At 37.6% G+C, this 16,968-nt stretch overlaps 1 protein-coding gene across 1 annotated transcript in view; it reads left to right on the top strand.

Moving 5' to 3' along the window:
* LOC120516500 (cytochrome c oxidase subunit 7A-related protein, mitochondrial) overlaps nucleotides 1-16,356 on the top strand; it is a 31,598-nt gene extending 15,242 nt beyond the window's left edge. Inside the window, exons 2-3 of the mRNA XM_039738209.1 lie at nucleotides 12,485-12,619; nucleotides 15,641-16,356. Of these exons, the coding sequence (XP_039594143.1) occupies nucleotides 12,485-12,619; nucleotides 15,641-15,784 (279 nt within the window). The 3' untranslated portion in view covers nucleotides 15,785-16,356. The remainder of the gene's footprint in view (nucleotides 1-12,484; nucleotides 12,620-15,640) is intronic.
* The last annotated feature ends 612 nt before the right edge of the window (nucleotides 16,357-16,968 follow it).

Raw genomic sequence — 16,968 nt, 5'->3', positions numbered from 1 at the left:
GGGCCGCAGTGGCTGCAGGTTTTTGCTCCAACCCAGTTGCTTAATAAGAAGCACTTATTGCTCAAGTAACACTTCTGCTTCACTTTAGTTGACTCACTTGTTAAGATTTTGAACCCTTATTGCTTATTTTAGTTCTAAACAGATTTAGCTTGTTATCATTTACACCTCTGTGTGTATTTATCATGCACTATTGGGTTTAATTAAATACTTGGAAGGAAAGTGAAGAGAAAAAAGTGAGGGACAGAGATTTACTCCTCCATTTTAGCCTTCAAATCATTTGGATGATATCCTTAGAAAGGGGAAGAAAATCTAGGATATGAGAATTACCTGACATGGCAGAGTTAAAGCATAACAAGCCACGAAATTAAAATTATTGGTAAGAACTGCTTTCCGATTAAGCAACCAGGTTAGAACAAAAACCTGCAGCCACTGCGGCCCTCCAGGACTGTGATTGAGGACCCCTGGTGTAGGGCACCACCCTCTTCTCGGGTAAACTTGCCTGTTGCAGTTTTGTCTTGCCTTCCTGTGCAGTATGTAAGTCAGTTTAATGGTCTTCAGATCTTGTCTTGACCGAGAAAGTTCCCTTTAACTGCCATTTATTAATGACATTTTGAACTCTGGGAAATGTTAACTGGCACATTGATATCTGTTTAGAGTTTTTCCCTACTTAGTACTCATTAATTATTTTAATTTTCAGATCCTCAGTCAGTTGCTTAGAAGATCCCATCATTGTTGAGTGTTTCGCACTGTTTAAAGAATCATATAATACATTAGGCTCTGGAATTTTCTTCAAAATAATATTACCAATGATAATTCTTGACCAGACTAAAATCTAATAAGCTAAGTCCTGCCAAACGAACAACCTTACGAGTTCTGCAACCTTACGGCCGAAAACAGTGCTCAGACTTTTGAAATTGCAACATTGAATCTTTTTTTTTTTTTGTTGTCCTCCATTTTTTCAGTTAATCAAATAAGGCCTAACTTTATGTTAACATTTTCGTAGGAATGCTATTTTTTTAATTTGTTTGCTGTTGAAGTTGTGTTTACTGTTTTTGTGTTTTTTTTTCTTGTCATCAACAAAATAAGTCATTTGGCCATGTGGCGTTGAAACTTTTGCATTGAACGAATCTTTTTATTCTATCCCTTCAACTTTTTTAAACGCAGTTTTCCCACACCTGTTTTTGTCTTTCATCCCCCTGCTTCCCCTATTGTATATGTAACCCAGCTTTTCATGTTTAGTTATCTCACATGCCTGAGGAAGGGTATGCAGCTGAAAAATTGTCTTGCTATCTTTTTCACCATGGAAATGATCATTTTTCTTTACTGTACTAGATATAAAGGAAAACAAATAGGATTTTTTGGTCATTTATATTAATTTACACATTTGTGAGATGTTTTTTGTTTGTAATGGTACATCTTGGATGAGCTTCCAGAGTTTCAAAAATCTTCAGCTACTTGTGACTTTTATTGGTCTTATTAATTTAAATGTACATAACCACTAGATCTGCTGGTATCGATGTTTATACCAGGCCTACATTTTTTTCCCTTTAGTGCTTTCTGCTTTGTACTGCTTTCCTCTACATAGCCAAAAATGGAAATCAATAATGTTGTGTTTTTAGGTGCTGACTTTGCTTTCTCTGCAATAAATGTATGCATTAATGTGAGTTACTCAGCTTTTAACTTTGCAATGCAGTTTTTCCTGTTACGCTTTCACTAGGCTTTTTTATAAAAGTGAAATTCAAATATGTTGAAAGAGACTTCTAGACACAAATATAAGCCACACTTAGATCTAATTTTTAAGACATCCCCTAAATGATAAATATGTAATAGGACCTTACATTGCATTGTGCAGTTTATTTCAATTTAAACACTATAGTACTGAAACCACTCTCTGTTTTAAGAGATATGTGCTTCTTATTTATAAACACACAGTTAATCCTTTTCATAAAAAATCCTGTCTTTTAACTACATAGATAAGTACATTCTTGTCAACTTGCTTATTCCGATTAATTTTTTTCAAAGGTAATACTTCCTGCTGTGGTTTCTTCTTCATAAGCTTTTATAAGTTTTGCTAATTATTTTTCATGGTAGAAAAAGATGGTAATTTTCTTTCAACATTCTCGGCAGTGAGCATACAAAAGTGCTCAGGTATTTATTTCAGTGTCCAAAAGCATTCTCATTTGTCATCCTGAGTTTTTGTAAAATTTTTTAAAGTTATTCATTTCCTTATGTTCAAAAATTATAAAAGTAGTAAGGAACTGAAAAAGACGTTGCTTTTAAAAATTAATTGTATGTTTAATAACCAGTGTAAATATGGTTGGCTGTGGGAAATCCTTTATTAAACTTTTTAAATATTCGTAGCAGGTCACAGGTTTAATGCCTACACGAAATAAGTGGTGATCTCCTGAAAATCTGTTTCCTATGAATTTTAAAATTGTTTTTGCCTGTTAATTGAAAATGTTTGGCACTTAATTTGGAATCTGATAGAATAAAATATGAATATGTACATGGCTTCTATTCTGAAACATGAACATATTCCATAAAGTTTAATTTAGTGTGGATTTTTCTCTTTCACACATCAGAAAAACCCGGTAATTCCTCTAACATTCATCATGGTCCAGGTAAACGAGTGTGAATACTGAAGCAGATGCAGGTGTTAGTTATCTTTGTCTTCATCTAAAAGAAAATGGACTAGTGTGCAGCACTAGTCAAATACTATATCATGTTCTTTTTACTGTTTGCCAGGCAACTATTTTTGCACAATATATTCCAATCTGAATCAAAGCATAAACAATACAGTGAATGTGAAATGTGAAGCAACAGGCATTAAAGACTATGATGAATGGCTGCTTCTCTGCCTCCAACTTGGATGTAGACCATCTTCTTTATTTGCTGTTCCTTCCAGTTTCTGGAAACATTTAATGTAACTTATCTTGCCAACCAGTTTTGTTTTTAAAAACTGACAGTTTTATAGTTCCTAGCCAGAGCCTCTTGGATCTTTGAGTTGATTTACTTACATCCGTGCTCCAGACATACACACACACACACATATATATATATATATATATATATATATATATATATATATATATATATATATATATATATATATATATATATATATATATATATATATATATATATATATACTATATATATATATATGCTGTACATATTGTGGTGGAACTGGGGAATCGGTGAGCCTCAAACACGATCACACAGACACAGTCCCGAGTTCAAATCATGGATGGTTTTATTATACAGTACCTCCAAACAATTGTAATTCCTCTTCCACAATATCTTTCCTCTCACCATCACACTGCCCTCCTCCAGTTGAGTGTTACTCCAACTTTTCTGGATAAGTAAGTGCAATCCCTTTTATTGAGTACCCGATAGTACTTCTGGTGCCAGGGCCACTGTCCAATGGAAGTAATTGCGGGTCCTATGAAAGGCCCATAAAATGGGGAGCGTATCTCCCTGCAGCACCCACAGAACCCAGCAGGACTGTGCTGCTGTTCTCTCTCTTGGCCAGGATGCTTTTCAGTATTCTCGGGGCCTCCTGTCCAGGTAAGGGATCTTTCCAACTTCCTGCTGGGATGTCTGTCCGTCCTGTATGCCTCCTACAATATATAGTATGCAGTATATATAATTAAATAATATAGTCTTTAGGTTTGATGGTAAGTTCCTGGGAGCTGGTATATCTTTTGACTAGGGAAATTGTAAGACACGTTTTGATTGATATTTAATAGGGGCTATGTTCACAACTTGTCTTTGACTTAAACATATTCTGGTAAATTCCACAAGTAGTCTGCTTTTGTAAAAGGACCTCCTAACAGATTATGTGTGATCGTATACTTGCATACTGGCTTGAGGTGTAAAGTCTTCTAAAAGTGAACCTGTGTCGTGCAAGTCATGAGATACACCTAAACTAAGCTAGCAGGGGTTATGTTTTTTCTTGAGCTAGTTTATAAACCACTTAAAAACCTTAAACTTGGTTGAAATAGTGTTACTAGAGTGAATAACTATGCCTTTTTCTGCAGTAGCAGCAATTTATAGGCTGATTTAAACCAGATACATTTATTCCCTAAGAAACCATTAATTGACTTAAATTTTTGTTTTTCCTCCACTTACTGAATACTGTACAGTAGAAACTATTGGGTTGTCTCTGAGAAGGTGCATGTTAAGGCATATTGTACCACTTTTCTGTTATAACTGCTTTTTGTAGGAAAGTAAAAGTGGAATTGATCATGTAATTAAACTATATAAGAGCTCCATAACTATACTTTAGCATAAACTATCAAGAAATGAAAAATACTGTAGCTTAAAGGAAATATCTTGAGCAGTCTGCACTGAGCACCCCTTTGCAGTCAATGCATGTTCAGAACATTATCTCAGTATGAGGTTTGCACTTCTATATTCAGTAAAAATGAGCCTGCCAGTTTTTATTGTCCATGTACAGTAAAGGAAAGGCATGCTGTTAGTTTATTTTAATATATTTTGTTCACCCTCGCTGGAGGATGTGATGGATTGCAAGTTAATAAAATCAGAAAGATGACTGTGAAAAGGGGATTTTTATGATGCAGTCTTACAGTAGGAAGAAAAGTGTTCATATTGCTTCACAGAATTGCTTCAGAAGCAGTTGATAATAGGCCAACATACACATTATCTGTTAAAAGCTGCATTGTGAAAGCTGTTTGTAAGATATTTAATAAATCATGCACTGAGGACTAAAGTAATGAAGAACATTTTAATTTTGTTGCTAAAGTATGTATTCATTACCTGGTGTAGAGTAATAATATAATATTATTTGACTTAAATGCATGCAGATTCCAAAGATTTGTCTCTTAAAGCATTTAATAAACCCAATTGTCTTTTGACTGTAATACTGTTGCCTAGAGTTTAAATAGGGTGTGTACTTATCATCATTGAGAATATACGTCATACTTCTACAGACTGGACTTGCAAAGAGTGTTAGTGCAGTCCGTTTTCACGTGGGCCAAGTGCAACTGTATCAGAAGAAGGCTTGAATCCTATGTAAGAAGAAATGAGGAGGGATTTTATTGGTGGTGGGGGAGCAGCACTGAAAAAAATAAAGATTCCAACATTATTATCTTACCACCACATGGATTAGTGAATACCAGTGTAGATCAGGATATCTTTATTAATGTTGTTGTATGATTTATTTTTACAGTATACATGGAAGCGACAGTAGTTTAATGACAATTACTGAGAATCCTCTTATATAATACGTAACCGTGGCTGTCCGTCTGTCTGTCCAGGATTTTAAATCGCCTGTAGCTCTATTGACCTGAAATTTGGTACACATATACTACATGACATCTACTATCTCTCTTTTTGGGGTGATGATTGACCTCCAAGGTTATTCCTCTTTTTATTTTTATGTTATTTTAATGTACTGTAGAATCAACTCTTGGCAGCGGCCAGCAGGGCAACTGTGTGGCACATGTGTATGGGCGCCGTTCTCATCCCTACCACCTTCGCCATCACTTCCCCTACCTCTTCATATTTTAAATCATTCTTGAGGCAGATTGAAGACTTAAGTGCCAGTTTAAGTGAAAAATTAAGAAAAACGTACTAAGTAATTGCAACACAAACACTGACTTAATCAGTTTTAATGCGAAAGATGTAGATGAAAGAAGAGAAGAAGCGGGCCGCTAGGGTGGAGAAAAGAAGAGCTGCTCAGGAAACGGCAAGCGCATTAACAGAGAGAGAGGATGAAAACTAGGTGCGCCATTACTGGTAACATATAATAGACAAGTCAAATTAATTCAAATTTCAAATGTCACTAATTCCTGATATGTTAGTTTTACAACGTTTTTTCCTTGTTTATTTGTCTGAACTTTAAGACTGTGAAATTAAAGTTTGACTATGATTATTTCAGAATTTTTTGTTGTGTTTTCAAGGTGCCTGACATATCTATTATCTACATATATATAAAATTCACTACGGCAAGACAACCATGGAAAGCACGCCGGAAGGGGTGTGGATTCACTGAGCAGCCGGATACAATTGGACAAGTAAGACACCTATGGCGCACGCAGGAGGGAGCCACGCCCACCAACTCCTGGCACCTCCTCCTCTCACGGAGTTGAATCGCCATATGCAGCGTGTTAAACGTTTTGCGAGTGGTATCCCATGGGATCTTTGAAACAATCCTTTACAACTGAGGTTAAAACACTATGAAGTAAGCAGTCTTTAAAAACCGAGTTTTCGGTTACGACGCACGACCGCGTGCACCATAGCAAACTGTTTTACACGCTACATACAGCAATTCACATCCGCGACAAACGTGCGTCTTCTTAGATGCTCCTGCAGGAACACGGAAAGTCCACGTGAGTCACAGGTGCATCTGGACTGTGCAAAGACGACGACGACGACTCAAGTGACGAGTTGGAGGTGGGCACATGAGCGATGGCGGTCCGCAAGTTTTCAGTCACGGACGATTGTGTGTTGGTTTGTTCCGTGCATTGTTATAATGTTGCTTTTCTTGCTGATTTATTACATTACCGATTTTTCAAATGTTAATTTTCTCCCTGTGCTTAAAAATCATTTAAAAAACCGGCCTGATTATGCGGCGTATGGTACGCCGCGGGTTGCCTAGTATTATCTATTACTCTTAACTGGAGACTGCACACATTTTGCTCTTGCATGGTACAAATATTTGATTTATTTTTTGTGCTTTCACTGAATTCGTAACAGTTTATTCTACTAACAAACACTAGTTTGCCCCAAAACCAAGCGGCACAAATTTGGCATTTACAGGTGTAAAATAAATATGAATTATCGTATTATTTATTCTCTATGACAATTATGATAAACACTTTATATAGAAAAAAAAAGAAACTGCAAATCAATCCATCCATCATCCAACCCGCTATATCCTAACTACAGGGTCACGGGGGGGTCTGCTGGAGCCAATCCCAGCTAACACAGGGCGCAAGGCAGGAAACAAACCTCGGATGGGGCGCACACACACCCACCCACCAAGCACACACTAGGGACAATTTAGAATCGCCAATGCACCTAACCTGCATGTCTTTGGACTGTGGGAGGAAACCCACGCAGACACGGGGAAAACATGCAGGGAGGACCTGGGAAGCGGGCCCGGGTCTCCTAACTGCGAGGCAGCAGCGCTATCCACTGCACCACCGTGCCACCTATATGTATGTGTGTATATAATTTTTTTTTCTGTAGATATTTAGTAATTTCACTCTGTATAGTATAATATTTCTCATATAAAAAAGAGGAGCGTTAGCTGTTTCTTGGCATAAAGCCAAGCATTATGTGTGCAAATAGGAACATTTTATTGAATCCATTTAAACTATAGGGAACAAGTCTTTATCTTTAATCATTGTGTTAAATTTCATGCTGCGCTCAGTACAGAAACATGCTGATTTTTTTTTTTTTTTACACATTCTGCTATGTACGTATCACATTTATTTGCACGTTCGCAAGATGAATTGCATGCTTGGTCATAATACCTGGATAGAATTGTAGTGGATGGCAAATATGAGCTGTACAGTGATTGAGAGCAGAGTTTTAATTATCTGTGTCGAGAATGGTGCAGAACGTTTCTCGGCACAGCTTATTTTGTCACCTTGTGTGTTTTACTGTTTTAGAAGCAGTGTGTATTTGCTCATTTGTCCTTTTTCCATTTTGTCACAAAAGAACCCAATGATAAAGCACATAAGGCTCCTGACTTGTATCTGTATTCTGTCTTATGCAGTCTTGAAAATATTGTTTTGTACATGTGACAATCTAGTCATTCCTTGCCTAATGGGTAAAATGGCATCCTTTATAGCTCTCTGACCCTGGTTCAGTTCCAATTTGGGATGCATTTGGATAGAGTTTGTTGTTCTTAGTTTCGTAATTGATTACTGTTCGATTTGACTTTGAATTTTAACCCCAATACAGTGCCTTCAGAATGCATTTAATTACCTATTTTTTTTTTTTTCTTCATTTTGCTGTCTTGCAAAAGTCAAGCCACATTTAAATGGGATTTGTTTCCTACTACAGTTGAACTAATTCTCAATTTTAAAATGGAACAAAAGCTGAAAATTACATAATTGAGAAGTATTCAGTCTCTTTGTTTTAACAACTTAAATTGAGTAAGGTATTCAATTTTGCTTTTCATGACATGAACAAGGTACCCCTGTATGTATGAGTTTCTGTGAATGCATATAAATTATCACTGACTTTAAGGTCTCGCAACTAAAACAGATCAACTCCAGTCTTGCTGTCATGAAGACGAAGGATCTGCCCATTGCACTTTGAGGTTAAGTTGTTGGGAGGAAAATAAAACAGTAAAAGGCTATAAAAAGACTGGCAAAGGTTTGAACCTTCACCACAGCACCTAGAAATCCATTGTAACAAAATTGAAAAAAAGGCATAGCACAGATGCTACCAAGATCAGGCTATCCTTCAAAACTGAACAACCATTCAAGAAGAGCAGATGTCAGAAAAGTGACCAAGAGTCCAGCTGCAACACTTAGAGTTGTGGGACTCTTCAGCTGGAGAGGGAGGACCTGTCCAGACATTAACAGTCTCTTCAGCACTTCACAGATTCAGCCTCTCTGGGAGATTGGTTTGAAGGATGTCACAATTGAGAAAGACTGTCATGTTCCTAACTTTGTTATAAGCAATTATTGAAAATGGATCATTTATGTGTCTGCAACACACTGAACACTGTAATGAGGCCTGTCTACTTAGTCTTAAACATTAGGAGACTAATCACCTTTCCTTTTAACAAGCAGTCTTAAAAGGAAACTTTTCTTCTAAATTTCGCATCTGTGTGAGCATCTTGTTATTGCTACCCTGCTTAAAGTAATTAGATTGCTCCAGCTTTAAATTGCTTCAAAGTAATTTACAAAGGCAGCTCGATTAATAGCATCTAGTCACTTCAAAATAAAACACAAAATGGCTAAAAGCAATGGTGCTGGAGAGAAGTTTGCACAGAGTGTAGCACTTTGCATTCTTTGTACTTTTATATTGTTGCTAATTAATTAACGGTCCACTGTCTGAATTTTCTTTTTTTGCTAAAATCTCTCAGGGAGAAGGTCCACGTGAGCATAGGGAAAGTGTGCAAACTTCATACGACCATGACTAGGTTGGCATTTGAACACAGTGCTGACCAGTATGCCCTGCACTCAGTAGGATTTGTTTTTATGTACTCTGCAAATATAGTCAACATTTAACATAGTTTTTACTTCATGTTATTCAGTGTGTTTACTTCTGTACTTTAATAACTGTGGTGCAACAGCTGCAGTTTATACAGGATTACCCTTTTTATTATTTTTGGTATAATGCTTGTAGAATTTGCATTGGTAACCTAAAAAAGCATGCTTCAAGATATTTAGGTAGTTACAGTGTTGTAAAGTAACAAGTTACATTTTTTTTCCCTTGAGTATTTTTAAATGAAAATAATTGTACTCTTTTTAAGAAATCTTTTAATTTACTCCCATTACTTTTTCAAAATGCATTGTTACAAGTACAGTTGATTTTGTATGTTCCAAATGCAAAGTTCACAATGGCCAGTTAAAAGAAGACTAATGCAAGCGTTTTTGAGGTTGCTGTTCACGACCTTGGAGCTCAAAGTGTTTTAGTAAATAACACAATGTCTGTGCAGTTCTCTCTGGCTGTGTAAGTGGGTGCGTGTCAGTATATCGCAGTATAACGATACACGTTTGTGCTGTCAAAGCTGTCTGTTGCCTTAAATCTAGTGGTGCAGTGATGTGACTTTGAGAAACCTCTCAGTGTAGTGGCGGTTGCAGAAGCAGTCTTTCTGAAGTAGAGTATTTGAATGTACAATTCTCATGACAGTGGAAAAGATTATTCTTAGCCAGTCTACTGCAGTAATTGCAGTGGAAATGTGGTTAACATGCACTCATGCATGGGGAAAAAAATACTGTTGAATACCGTGAAACCGGTATAATTTTGTATAATACCGTGATATAGAATTTTGGTCATACCACCCAGCAGTACGACAGACCACCAATGATATTCAGGGATGGCTTTGATTACTTGCTGACAATAATAATTGCAGTTAAATTCACTTTCCATACTGTACAGTGTAGGACTGTCAGATTGAATATCAAGATTCATATTAATTTGTGTCTACTGTATATGAAAGGATTCTTCTTTAATGGTAAATGCTGACAGTTGATTGCAAAAGAAGAGTCGTGTATTTTGTCTAACATTGATTTCAGAATCATTTTGCTTCTAACACACGAAGCTGCAATACTTGTATTTTTTCTAACCCAGTTTGCTGCAGTTTTTGAGTAATGAGTGTACTAACAACAGATTTTAAACACTCCTCCAGTGCTAAAACCACCATTTTGCTTCTGATGCTATTTGGTTTCACTCTTGAACTTGAGACCCCTGATTTGCTGTTTTTTATATTTAAAATTGTTAATTGCTGATCATAATAAACAAAAGCTGGGTTCCTTTCTCATTAAACATATTGAGAAATAACTGTCATAATTGTGATTTTATTATAATGGGTTTAAAATTGCCTTTTTAGAGATAATTTTAGTGTCAGGAAATTCGTAGTAGGCTATCTAAACCAGCACATCTTTTGGAGGTTGCTGGTTTGATATAAAATTCCTAAAACAGGTGTAATGACAAATAAGTTTTAATGTTACCTTTGTTATATTTTTGCTGAACATGTTTTTTTTAAAAAAAAAGGTTGGGTGGTCACATTTTAATCCTCTGTTATTCTTTGACCACAGCGGCCTGCCTGCAGCACACAGTGGGATGTATTTTTACAGAGATAGGTACTGAGGTAATGTCGTTTGCACCGATAATCGGAAAGGCTTAGTACTGGGGGGTACTAAAGTAGTGAGTGCATTTAACATGTTTAGGTAATCCTTTCCAGTAGTTGAGTCCTGATTAAGACCAGTCTTGAACTGGTATAGAATCTCTTTTATTTCATCCTACTAATGTCGGTGTGAAGACTGTGTGAGTGAATTCACTTAACTTTACGTTGACATCTAAAATTTTATAACCTGCCGAGCTCAATACTTAAGGACTGACTTGGTTCACAGCTACTTAGTGGAATCAGTGAAAATACATTTTTTTTTTAAATCTAGTTGCTTTAAGAATTTGTTTGACTCATTTTTGTATAATACAGTTACATGATAATTTTTCACTGTCTGCCGGGTAGGTGAACAGTGTGGCCTCGGCATTGATTAATGTGGTGCAGCTTTGCTCAGAGCTCAGTTAATTTATTTTCATGGACAAAAAGGGGACTTGTACTAACTGAGCAGCATTTCATTCATATGTTAAAGATCTTTTCTCCGTGAGAATACAGCTTTTAGATAAAGCTTTATAAATTGCCTTGCAAATCCATTGGCACTTGCTTACACTAAAAGCAAAAACCTGGTCGAGTAGAAACTCTGTAAATGTTATTTTAATGGTGCTAACGTTTGTGCCTTGGCAATCCCATTTCCATTCCAAGATGTTCTAGTAAAGTCTCTTTGAGCCCCTTTTCCCTTCCTACCCTTCACACTGTTAGCTTAGCGTATTTTCTGCATTTATTTTGTTGTTTACCATCATCTGGGCTTCCTGAACACTTGTCTCTGTGTGTGTGTTTGTGTGTGTGTGTGTGTGTAGCAGCTCCTATCTGTTGAGACAGACCTGCTGGACAGAATTTGAATAATGAATCTGCTTTATACAAGCTGCTTGCTGCTCAGTATGTCCTTTTTAACTCCTTCTGTGCAGACTGTGATTTTGAGTGGTCTAGAATCACCTGGCCTTTCTATATTAAACTGAAACCACTGAGTATATACAACCAAGCTACTTTATAATTATGACTAATAGCTTAGCTGAAGCTGTCCGGGATTGCTGGGTAACCAAACCCTGCATTCATTCAATGCTAGATTGATTGCTACCTGTCTAACTTCATTTGAGTTGTTGGAGAAAGTGCTACTAATAACATTTAGCCTTGGTGCCTCTCTCGGGGGGAATCCCACCTCTATCTGTACACTACTGTAGAATGAATTAGCTATGCTCCCGCATCCTGCCACCATCTGTATGATCAGTGCATATCCTTTTAATTTGTGTTGCCCTTTTTATTATGACGGGGAGTAGCAAACAGAATAAAAAAACGTTCTGCTGTGTATTTAATGAATTGCATGGTTGCTAAGCGACATGAAGATGATTGTATGGATCGCATGATCTCTACTAATTAAATTGTGCCCACAGCACAGGAGATGCCAGGAACAGTAGGTCACACGTGGCTTCTGCCTCATCTGACCATAATGGAATCTGGTGGCATCAATGAGACCCTGTCTCTATTGTTTCAACAAATGCTTTAACTCTACTGTTTTAGATCTTTTCGCATCTGTCTTTGAGAGCTGAAATCTCCAAAATAGAAGATGCCTCTTGAGTTTTTAAACTCTGCTTCACTACACTTTGAGAGTATGAACATACCTTTTTACCCATTAATGTTGTTGTCTTTGTACAGGGTCTCCGGCCAGTTGCACCTTCAGAAGCCCCAAAGTTAATATTTGCCACGCCGACAAAGATCGCGTCAGAGGCTGGGATGGCTGAGCATTACCTCGGTGTTAACAGAGTTCCTGACTTGCAAAAGTTATTTCAGGTAAGTATTATACTGGTAATCCTAAAGGCTTCAGCCCCTTTGCAGTAATATTATTCAACAATTCATGTGGCACAATTTTGGGAATACTGAAAATGTAGTTTATTGATCAAAATTATGTATAAAATTATTCTTATGCAATTATTTGAAAATGAATGCAAGAGGCACTAACCTCTCTGTCATTCAGACTGTAACAAACTCAGATATGCTGGGCACATAAGTCAGAGCTAGGAAGAAAAGCTTACTGTGGAATGATGAATTTCTCAAGGTCAATGAAGAGAGTAAATTGCCTCAATTTCATGCTGAATTGTAGTCAGTATTACTTCCTCGATCCAATGAATTGTAGGACAGGAAAACGGCAGGTTCGTCTTAAAATCTGCCTCTCCTGCTTCAGGTGGTTTATAGGTTTTTTTTGAGTTTTTAGATGTGATAACAGTCTTGTTCACAGTCAGAAGGGGAACTCATTTTCCAGATCTTGAGAGTAGTTATTTTTTTTTTTTTACCCCCTTTTGACTGCTGCTGGTCAGCATTTATTCTCGTTACCTTTGTAGTGCACTGATTGAGAGAACTGTTCTTTAAGATTTGGCTCCTGGCTGTAACAGTTCACATCGACATTAGGAAATTTTGGTCTGTGCTTTCTGGGACTTTGCAGGCCATTGGAGCAAACAGAGTCAAAGTCATGTTCCTGAAACCAGCTCAAGATAACGCATGCTTTGTGATGATAATAATATAAAAGTACTAGGGGGCTCTGCCCCCTGCTTGCTTCGCTCACCCAAAGCCCCCCGTGTTTATTTGCATCTCTGCCACTCATGTTTTGTGTGAACACACACTAAGGAGATGCGGTCAGATCAGCTGCTGTTTTGTCACTGCTGCAGAGTTGCGTGTCGACCATTTAAAAGCCTGTGCAGCAGCTGTCCTTTTGTCTCACTGTCTTGTCTTGTGGGACGTTAGTGTCTCCTTCCAAGCCTTCCAAGATTTTTTTTTTATATAATAGAGAGATAAATGTAGAAATTGCTAAAGTGTTAGTCATAAAGGGATGTGCATGGTCAACAACAATGCTTAGGTAATTCTCTGACATTTAAATGATGGTCTTTTGGCATTAAGAGACCTAATGTGCATCAAGTAAACATTTCAGCACCATAACCAGCTGTACCATGAATGGATGCATACTGCTTCCACCAAATTCTGACCCTACCATCTTTATGCTGCAGCAGTAGTCCAGATGTTTCGGGTCCAAATTTATACGGTTTTGGTGATCATGTGCCCAGTGAGACCTTAAAGATCCAACATGTTGTTCATGCAGGGATGCCCTGCTCCACACCACTGTTGTAAACTGTTTTTATTAACTTGGATGTGTGTGGCTGTTCTCCCATAACCTCTGTTATTACCAAGATGTTTGCATTTATGGACTTTTTAAATCAAATCTTTCTCTCTAAACTGTAGTACTAGGGTGTTGTAACCGGTTAGCCATTATGAATGTAGTGAAAAGTCAAGCAAAATGACACCAACAAAGTTAAATGAACCCTAGCCTGAAGGAATCTATTCATTTTTTACATTTAAGATTTCTTATTCAAAGATTTGCCAGTGTTGTTTCTTGTCCTAATGTGTGTATAAACACAGGGAACTCCAGATTCTCTGTTACGTCTCTCCTCAAGAAGGGGCCTGAGTTGCCTCAAAAACTTGAATATTGTAATCTTTTTAGTTAGCCAATAAAAGGGGTCATTTTGCTTGACTTCTCGCTACATCCCTAAACTGTAATAAATTTAAAATTCGAGATTTTAAGCTATGTTCAAAAACAAACCATGTCAGAGTTACTTACATCTGATGTCTTTTCTTACATTTAATCTGTAGTACTAGGGTGTTGTACCATGTTAGCCATTATGAAGTTGCCTCGAAAGCTTGCATATTGTAATCTTTTTAGTTAGTTATAAAAGGGGTCATTTTGCTTGGCTTTTCTCTACTAACATTTAATCGAATAACACAAACCTTTTGATCACATATGCTTGTTATATAAACTGTTTTTTCATTTGGTAGCCCCATGTTTAGCTGTTGGACAGGGCAGGCTAGTCTAACTTGTAGCTCTGACTAATCAAGTGGCCACTGAGTGTATGTTGTGATTAGTCTGTTTTAACGCAGCCAGAATTTTAGTTTTGTAAGAATGAGCAGCAGGCAGTGTTTCATCCTGCGGGGGTTACTGGGAGATTTCCTCTGCACGTGTGGTATGTTCCTGCTGAATTCTGCATGATGAATGTCACTAGCTTTGTTAAATAAACAGACTCCACAGCTGGCTTGCACTCATTCAGCACACTGGATTAAATGATACTCCTTGTTATTTTGAACTCCTATTTTTATTTTGATGCCAGCCCCAATATATTTGCTTGATTAGAAGACCTGATCATCAGCTTTTTCTTTTTCTTCCTGTCTCATCTGTGGCATTTCAAGTAAGAGAGTAGTGGCGTGTGAGAACAGATACATTTATAATGTGTTTCTAAGTGTAACAGTTGAGTTTTTCTTGCATAATGTTAATTCTTTGCCAGTGAATAGAAGCAAAACTAGAGAGCAGGGAGCAAGTGAGTAGGAGTGCTGCAAGGATGTTACAGTCCTATTCTTTCTGTCCATTCTGCAGTATATCTAAGAGCCCATTTTGTCCTGAGGAGGTGCATTTTTCCCCCTGTTGTTTTTTGAAGAATACCTTATAGGAGCAACAGAACTGCATGGTACTTAGTGGGCAAAGTTGATGTGCCGTTACATCTGTGGCGATGTACCTTGCCACTTCTGCTGTCTCAGTATAGTGCGGCTGCTTTAAGATTTAATAATAGCAGCTAACCTGCAGTGCCTCTGATGGAAAGTGGAATGCTTCAAAGATGTCTTTCATGCCCCAGTTTATCAGTGAGCTGTTGCTAGGAGATAAGAGTAGATTGCTGTCTTATGGAGATGCATAATTTTCCTTTGGATTGTGGGTTGGCACTTCATTCCCAGTCTCCTCTCTCAGTAACGATCCTCTTTCTCCCTCCCAAAATTCAGAAATCCGATGGAATTCCTGTCCATTTGAAGAGGGGTGTCCCAGACAAGCTGCTCTACCGAACCACCATGGCATTAACAATAGGAGGAACCATCTACTGTCTAGTAGCTCTCTACATTGCATCCCAGCCCAGGAATAAAAAGTGACTGGCATCTTTGCACCCTTGAAACCCAGGAAGCAAATGCAAGGACTCAAACTTCAGTGCTTCAAAATGGGGAAAGGTTTAAAACCAAGTAAGAGAATTGGCAGGTGACAAACATCAAAACACTTCACTTGTGTCTGATTTAAAGTTAAGGTTCACTGCGTAATGATAACTTACGGGGGGAAAAAAATGGGGAAAAAAGGGCATATGTCGAGTCATTACCATTCTCTTGTCGGTGGCAGTGGGCACGTATTTCTAATCGGGAACAGGTAATGAGATCATTTTAAATCTTCAACGGATCACATTTGAGTCAACTGAGGAGCCTGTTCTCCGGGATGCCATGAGTTCATGAGAAGTCTGCGTGCCAAAACAAACATCCACATCCCCATTTTTCTTTACCCTGTCAATCACTTTACCTTTAAAAATACCGGCTCTGCAATACATTTAAGGTTGCCTAACTTTTGAAAAAATCACCTCTGGTTAAATGTGCTTCCTGGGGAAAAAAAACAATGTTTTAAGGGACATTTTCAACCTTTTCCTCCTTCAGTTTGTAAACAATTAAAAAGAAAAAATCTCCTGAAATGAACGTGGTTTATTTATTTATTTTTTTTTTTTATCATATCTGGAAGAATTGTCTGGTTTGGTATACTGCCCGGCTCCTGAAACAGGCTCTCTGCCCGGATTCTTCTGTTGTACAGTCTTGATCATTGAGAACTTGTAGCGTCTTCTGCATTTCTTGGTTGCCGCTTTATGATATAGTGACTAATTAATGTTGTGTCTTCAAACAGGTCATAAAGCCTGTGAATGTCTAGTGTTTGTGTTCCTAATTCCTGCGAGAGGTTTGGGGAATTCTTTATTCCTAGCAGGGTACGTGTAGAGTGCTCCATATCAATTCAAGACACATAAACAACGTCATGCTAGTTTCAGTGGTGTAAGGCATGCCCTTGCTCAGTATACTGGACCTTTTGTTAGTTTAAATTTTGAAAAGACCACCACAGTGTAGGCCAGTGTTGGAATTTTAGTTTTCTTGGTCAGTATCCAACACTCGGCTTGAGAGAACAGTGACTCCTTTATTTGAAATTTTTATTTAGAGCCGTTGACCTTTTAGTTTTATGGTAGTCATGTACTGCAGGCTGTGACTTTCTTAGGTAACCCTTTACATGCCGCAGACACTAAGTGGAATCCAGA

Source organism: Polypterus senegalus, chromosome 16, assembly GCF_016835505.1.
Source record: "Polypterus senegalus isolate Bchr_013 chromosome 16, ASM1683550v1, whole genome shotgun sequence".
In the NCBI taxonomy this organism is placed as follows: Eukaryota; Metazoa; Chordata; class Cladistia; order Polypteriformes; family Polypteridae; genus Polypterus; species Polypterus senegalus.
Note: the sequence above shows the minus strand (reverse complement) of the source record. Positions and strands in the feature narration are given on the sequence as shown.